Source organism: Myotis davidii, unplaced genomic scaffold (assembly GCF_000327345.1).
Source record: "Myotis davidii unplaced genomic scaffold, ASM32734v1 scaffold78, whole genome shotgun sequence".
In the NCBI taxonomy this organism is placed as follows: domain Eukaryota; kingdom Metazoa; phylum Chordata; class Mammalia; order Chiroptera; family Vespertilionidae; genus Myotis; species Myotis davidii.
Genome location: NW_006290305.1, coordinates 1,561,810 through 1,569,997, shown reverse-complemented (window position 1 = coordinate 1,569,997; position 8,188 = coordinate 1,561,810). Strand labels below are relative to the sequence as shown.

The window sequence follows — 8,188 nt, the reverse complement described above, 5'->3', positions numbered from 1 at the left end:
TGTTCCCTCTGAAGAAAGGTTGTGCCCTTAGTAATAATATGTCTGAGTTGTTTCCACTTTTCAGGTCTCAGCCCAGCCATCACCTCAGTGGAGAAGCTTTCCCTAACCACGTGGTTGGAAGTAGCCATCTCCATTTACTCTGCGTCACCTGTTTGTTGCCTTCATTGCCTTTGTAGCACTATATAAAATTATCACTACATAGATTGCCTTGTTTATTGGTTTACTTTAAAATTGTCTATACAGCTAGAATGTGAGTTCCATGAAGATAGGGATTTTCACTGTCTTCACTCTGTCCATGGGGCCTGATACATAGTACGCAATAAATATTTTTAAATAAATCAATGAATCATTAATAATTTGATCAATGTTGCCGTTCTCTATTCCCATGCTTATGGCAGACATTACTAATTGATAATGTAACTCTCTCCTGATAAATCCAAACTCATACTAAAAAAAGTTTTTCTATATAACCTTCTAGACACTTGGTACTCTAAGTGTAACCACTGATCAATAACATCACAATCATCTGAGAGGTGCAGGAAGAGACTGGACAAAAATTGCACACCTATGGATGAGGACAGTGGGGCAGGGGTTAAGGGCAGAGGGTGGGGTGGGAACCGGGTGGAGGGGAGTTATGGGGGGTGGGAGAGGAACAACTGTAATAATCTGAACAATAAAGATTTACTTTAGAAAAAGAAAAGACTGTGAAAGGTGGAGAAGACTGTAGTAATCACCTAATTCAAACCATCAGCTTTGCAGATGGTGAAACTGAGGTGAAGGAAAGTGAAACGACTTGACCAGGTTCACACACGAAGCAGGCAATGAAGCCAGGGCCAGCATTCCAATCCACTCTGAGTGTCCCTCCTACTCTGTGACAGTGCAACCATCCACCTGGGAGGCCTCTTTAGATCTCTTCAGTCAGAATTAACTGCTCCTCTCTCTTCTTACTCAGGACCCTCACCTACCTATAAGCCCTTGGTACTGGAACCATATGAATCCTTTGTATATCACCCAGCACAACATCTTGCACATACAGATATTTAAAAAATATTTTTGAAAACCATTAGTAAATAATAAGTCAACTGCAAATGATTTGTGAGGAACCCTTTACTTGCAAAACAAGCACATAAGTTTTATTTGTACTGATTTTTTAAGTCAAAATTTTTATTTAGATATTATCTCAAAAACAACAGTAAGAAACGCACCTTTTCTGAACGACCCCCAAAAAGTCTTCGAGCCAACAGCTTGCCTGCCTGTATAGCGACGGGAGTGAGCTCAAGTTTACCTTCCAGGACATCTCCGACAGCATAAACATAGGGCACATTGGTCTGTTCCATGTCGTTGACTGGTATTTTGCCACTCCTATTCGATTTTGAAAGTAAATATATATATGACTAGCTCTATACTGCTGGATGACTAGCACTATTCCAAGAGAACTAAGTACATAAAGAAAAGACCTCTCTCTTAGAACTCATGCACCTCAGTCATCACCTGTCTGTACCAACGACTTATAATAACAAAGGTATCTGTAGTTCCAAAAGGAAACACCTTGCTGATTGATGAAGCTATGCTCATTTTTTGGATGTCGAGGATATTCCCAGATTTCCCCCAGAATTTCATGCAGAGCTTTGAAATTTTTCTCCTTGCCTGACCAAGGATATACAATTTACTTTAATTCAGACAGTAGGTGAAAAAATAATTGTTTTAATTTTATTTTTTAAAATCATGCATGAGCTCTTTAAGGCACACAATAAAGAGTTACTGATTGATTAATGAAAAAAATTGATAATAGAGCTGGGACAGTATCCTATATAATAAAAGGCTAATATGCAAATTGACCGGACAGTGGAACGACTGGTCACTATGACTTGCACTGACCACCAGGTGGCAGATGCTCAACACAGGAGCTGCCCCCTGGTGGTCAGTGCGCTCCCACAGGGGGAGCACTGCTCAGCCAGAAGCCAGGCTCACGGCTGGTGAGCGCAGCGGTGGTAGCGGGAGCCTCTCTCGCCTCTGTGGCAGTGCTAAGGACCCCTCGGGGGATGTCCAAATGCTGGCTTAGGCCCGCTCCCTGCGGGGTCCCAGACTGTGAGAGGGCGCAGGTCAGGCTGAGTAACCACCCCCCTCCCCCGTGCATGAATGTCATGCACCAGGCCTCTAGTTTACTATAAAATAACATTAAAGCATTTAAAAATGTTGCAACTTAGTAATTAAAAGAGAATTTTAAGAGGTGATCTGTAGAAACATTTTGCTTTGTGCATCAATAGTGCAATGATCCCACAGGTACATACTTCTCACTGACTTTAACACCAATCTTCTCCAAGCCTATTTTCCTTGTAGAGGGCTCACGGCCAACTGCTAATAAAACCTATATTTAGAGAGAGATAAATTATCAATATCAGGAATGAAAGCAGGAACATCACTATAGATCAGCAGTTCTCAACCTATGGGTCATGACCCCTTTGGGGGTTGAACGACCCTTTCACAGGGGTCGCCTAAGACCATCAGAAAACACATATATAATTACATATTGTTTTTGTGATTAAACACTATGCTTTAATTATGTTCCATTTGTAACAATGAAATTGGGGGTCACCACAACATGAGGAGCTGTATTAAAGGGTCACGGCATTAGGAAGATTGAGAACCACTGCTATAGATCCTTCAGACATTAAAATACTAATAACTATTATGAATGCCCTATGCCAATAAATTTGACAGATTAAGTAGATTCCTTTTTTTGAGGTCAAAGTGCAGTTTTAATTGAGGTATAATTGATATATAACATATTAGCTTCAGGTGTACAACATAATTTGATGTTTGTATATATTGTGAAATGATCACCACAGTAAGTCTAGTTAACATCCATCACCACGCAGTTATACAAATTTTTTTCTTATGATGGGAACTTTTAAGATCTCTTTTAGCAACTTTCAAATATACAATACAGTATTATTAGCTACAGTCACCGTGCTGTACATTACATCCCACAAAGAGACTCCTTGACACAATTTATCAAACTTACACACAAATCTGAATAAGGCTTGGTTACATGCTGAATTATGCCCCCACCCAAATTCATGTGTTGAAGACCTAACTCCCAATACCTAATCCCTAATACCTGACACCTCAAAATGTGACTGATTAGAATGAGACAGGACCTTTAAAGAGGTAAGTAGCATAAAATGAGGCCATTAGGGCAGGGCCTAATCCAACATGACTAGAGTCCTTATTAGAACACGCACATACGGAGTCCGGAACAATCACATAAAGACAGAGAGACGGCAACCAGCCACCTGCTAGCCAAGGAGAGAGGCCTAGAAGAAACCAGGTCTACTGACACCTCGGTCCCATGCTTCTGGCCTCCAGAACTGTGAGAAATTAAATTTCCTTTGCCTAAGCCACCCTATCTGTAGTATTTTGTTATGCTAGCCCTAGCTAATAAACCCTATTTTCATTAAGGAAACTGAATGCACAATTTATAAACTTCCTATTAATTAACTCCAGACCTAAATGACTTCACTTGTAAAGTCAATTGAACACACAAGTAAACAATAACACTAGTGGTACACAAACTCTTCCAGAAAAAAGAGAAAGGAGTCTTCCCAACTCCTTTTTATGAAGCCAGCATAAACATCTGACACCAAAATCAAACAAGGATATTTAAATAAAATTATAAGCCAATATTTCCATGAACATAAGATATAAAATCGTTAACAAAATCTTAGCAAATCAAATATAACAATATTTAAAAAGGATAATTGATCATGACAAAGTGAGGTTTGTTCCAAAAATACAAATTTGATTTAACGTGCAAAAATCAATGTAATTCATCATTTTAACAGAATAAAGGAGAAAACAAATTAATCATCCCAACAGATGTGGGAAAAGCATTTGACAGAACTTTACACCCTTGAGGATTCTAATTAAATCCTCAGCACACTAAGAATAAAAGAAAACTTCCCAAACTGATAAAAGGCATCTGTAAACAAAAGAACAGCTTTACATCCTAGCAATCATAAAAGACCGAATGCTTAGGATCACCCCTAAGATTGGTGTCAGATAAGGATATGCACTCACAATGTCTACTCAGCACTATACTGGAGTTCTTAACCAGTGCAACAAAGCAAGAAAAAGAAACAAAAAGCATGTAGATTGGAAAGAAGAAACCAAACTGATTTTTATATAGAGACATAAATCCTAAGACTCTACACAAGATCAATATACAGAAATCATTTGTATTTCTATATACTATCAACTAATACTAAAGTTAAAAAATTTAAATACCATTTACAATACCTTAAAAAACATAAAATACTAAAGATAAATTTAGCAAAATATAAAAAAGACCTCTAGAGAAAAATGATGATATATTGCTGAGAGAAACTAAAGAATATGTAACTTTATACCCATATATTTGGTAATCTAGATGAAATGGACTAATTCTTAGAAAAATGTAATTAGTCAAAAGTAACTCAAGAAAAAAATAGCCTTAAACAGCCTTTGATTGTTAAAAAAAATGAATCAGTGGTTATAAAATATATATATTCACAGAAAATTCTACATTCAGATGGTTGCATCAGTGAATTCTAGCAAACAAAGAATGTTCTAATATCACATAAATTCTTCCAGAGAACAGAAAAGAGGAAACATACTCCATACTTCTTTCATGAGTTAGAATATCAGAAGTTAGAAAATCTGAACATTTCAATATGTGTAAGGAAATTATAAGCCAATGATTCATGAATATAATGCAAAAATTCTAAATAAACAAATCAAACAGCATATAAATAGCACCTTTATATCAGGAATAAAAGGTTGATTGAAGATTAGAAAATCAATATAATTCAACACATTAACAAATTTTAAAAAACTTGATTATCAACAGCTACAAAAGGAACTATTACAACTGAACTCATACACTTATGATTTAAAAAAACATCAAAAATAACCAAAAACCCTTAGCATCAGGAAACAGAAAAGAATTTTTTTTAAAAATGTTTTTTATTTATTTCAGAGAGGAAGGGAGAGGGGGAGAGAGAGAGAGAAACATCAATGATGAGAAAGAATCATTGATTGCTGCCTCCTGCACGCCCCCTACTGGGGATTGAGCCTGCAACCCGAGTGGGCATGTGCCCTTCACCAGAATAGAACCAGGGACCCTTCAGTCCTCAGGCTGAGGCTCTATCCACTGAGCCAAACCGGCTAGGGCCAGAAAAGAATTTCTTTAACTTGATTAAGAATCTATAGCAAAACACTACCAAAAACATTATTCTTAAATAAGGAAAAACGGAATACATTCCTTCGATATTGAGAACAAGACAAGCATGGCTGCTATGGCCATTTCTGGTTAGCACTGTACTGGAGGTCCGAGCTAGCAGTGTACTTATACAAGATAAAGAAGTAATGAGGAAGACAGTGGAAAAGAGAAATACACTGTGGTTATTCACAAATAATATGAATAGGTACAAAGAAAACTCAAAATAATCTAAGAATAAATGATCAAATAAGAGCTTTTATTTTCTAATATATTTTTTACTTTGACTCTCTACATTTCCTTTTTTAACTAAAAAAAGTGTATAAGAGTATATAAAACATATATGTACAGTTTGTATTAAAACTATAAACTTTACAAAAGAAATGTTGTCATCCAAACACCAGCAATTTAAATTAGAATTGTTGTCATCCAAAATAATCCATGGAATGTTCACCTTTTTTGATATTTCATATTATTTGTTTTTTGAAAATATATTTATTGTCTTTATTATAAAACTAGAGGCCTGGTGCATGATTTCATGCACTCGGGGTGGGGGGGTGAACACTTAGACTGGCCTGCACCCTCTTGCAGCCTGGAACCCCTTGCTCCTTACCGCCTGCCTGAAGCAGAGGCGGGAGAGGCTCCTGCCACCACCACTGCGCTCGCCAGCCTTGAGCCTGGCTTCTGGCTGAGTGGTGCTCCCCCTGTGGGAGCGCACTGACCACCAGGGGGCAGCTCCTGCATTGAGTGTTTGCTCCCTGGTCATAAGTGCAGTCATAGTGACTGGTCGTTCTGCTGTTTGGTCAATTTGCATATTATATAGGATTTATTTGCATATTATATAGGTTTTATTATATAGGATAGATTCATTTTTTTATTGCAAAAATGTTCAAATGCAGAAATGTGTAAGATATCTAATGCCCCTGAACAAAGTACTAATAACAGTCAGGTATATGTGCTTCCATATTTTGTTCTATGTATAGTTACACATACACATGTATTTTAGCATGGTATTCTTCATATACCATTATCAAATGTCAACAAACTACCTTCCATATTTATTAAACTCTAACAAAGAATCCAAAAAATGTTAAGCTGTTATAATGTTCCCATAAGCTTCTTCTGTGCTAATTTATGAGTGTGTTCAACCACTTCCTGCTTATAAAATAAAAACTTACTGTGTTATATACTCCTTCAATAGTTTCTGGTCCTTCAGTGGATTTAGCCACTATTTTCAGCTTCCCAGGTGAACCTTTCTCCAACTGTTGAACCTAGTAAGGATAAACAATGTAATGATTCTATCTAAAGGGAACAAAAAAAAAATGGTCCTAGGGTATACATGTGAGTGTGGGTGTATAGGGACCCAGCCAGAAAGGCAGAGAGGGAAGGGAAGGCTTATTTGTTTAAAGATGAGAAAAACTGCAGGCCATCATGATAGAGGAAAAAAAGAAGACAATTAGCTGAAGAGGGGATGCCCCTGAAAAGGTGAGAGAAGGTGAGGGGAACAGTGAGAGAAGAGGAAATCCGAGCTGAGAGGAGGAAGGACACCACCATATCAGAGGAGGAGGGGACCGGGACCAAAGGAGGCCAGTTTTGTAGATCCAGGGTGGGAACATTGTCTGCAAGGTTTGCTATTGAGTACAGACCAATTTATTTAATAAAATGGAGGAGGAGTAAAATAAAAAGCTAAAGAGAGAGAGGATAAAAAGAAAATAAAAGGAATTCCAAATGTCATTCAGACTCACCATCACAGGTATAAATTTTCTTAAGAACTTAACACCATGTTGCTCCATGTAGGAACCTACTTTCTCTGCCATTTCTTGATCAAAGCCACGAAGAAGGACTGAACGCACCATAACTGTGACATCTAAGCCAACACCAGCCAGAAATCCTGCACATTCCAGAGCCACATAAGATGCACCAACTACTAATGTTTTGCCAGGGCAATAAGGCAGAGAAAAAAGGTCATCACTGAAAAATAAAAATAAGAAAAAGAACACCTAGGCAATAAAAATTACATGAGTTACTTAGGTTTCAATGTCTTTTGTTAACTGAATTGCAATTTGGGGCTTGAATGAAGGAACACTAGAAGAATTTAGAGGTTTGTAATAGTTTCTCCTGTGGACGAGGAAGTACACCTCCATTTTTTCAAAATCAAATTAGTGGGTCACAAGCAACGTTTTTTAAAAAACAGAACAGAAAATGTTAGACTACATTATATGTGATAAGAGGAAATACTATTTTGTTAGTTTTGGATATGTGTGTGTGTTCACCTGAGTACTAACAGCACAATAAAAAATGTATTTCTTGCCCTAACTGGTTTGGCTCAGTGGATAGAGCGTCAGCCTGCAGACTGAAGGGTCCCAGGTTCAATTCCAGTCAAGGGCATGTACCTTGGTTGTGGGCACATCCCCAGTGGGGAGTGTGCAGGAGGCAGCTGATCGATGTTTCTCTCTCATTGATGTTTCTAACTCTCTATTCTTCTCCCTTCCTCTCTGTAAACAAATCAATAAAATATATCTACACTAATAAAAGAGAAACATGGTAATTGGCGTATGACCACTACCCTTCCCATTGGCTAATCAGCAAGATATGCAAATTAACTGTCAGCCAAGATGGCCGCCGGCAGCCAGGCAGCTTGAAACTACCATGAGGCTTGCTTGCTTCAGTTACGGAGGACTGCAACGTTCCGGCCTGCCTTCAGGCCTCTGAGCCTGCAGTTTCAAACATTGTAACAAATATAGAAGCTAAAAAAAACCCCAGAAACCAGCTTTCACGGAGCTGGGATCTCAGAGCTGGAGTTGATACAGAGTTTCGATTAGAACCCAAACAAACCAGAAACCTGCTTTCAGGAGCGGAGGCCTAAGAGCTGGAGCCTCAGAGCTAAAGCTGGCCCAGAAAAAAAAAAAAAAAAAAGAAAAAGAAAAAAAG

At 38.0% G+C, this 8,188-nt stretch overlaps 1 protein-coding gene across 2 annotated transcripts in view; it reads right to left on the bottom strand.

Annotated features, from left to right (window-relative positions):
- Positions 1-8,188, bottom strand: part of TXNRD3 (thioredoxin reductase 3) — a 37,487-nt gene that overhangs the window by 13,147 nt on the left and 16,152 nt on the right. For both annotated transcript variants that reach the window (XM_006763227.2, XM_015563573.1), the window contains 4 exons: positions 7,003-7,228; positions 6,436-6,528; positions 2,292-2,368; positions 1,206-1,362 (listed from right to left, as the gene is read on the bottom strand). In XM_006763227.2, coding sequence (XP_006763290.1) covers positions 1,206-1,362; positions 2,292-2,368; positions 6,436-6,528; positions 7,003-7,228 — 553 coding nt within the window. The remainder of the gene's footprint in view (positions 1-1,205; positions 1,363-2,291; positions 2,369-6,435; positions 6,529-7,002; positions 7,229-8,188) is intronic.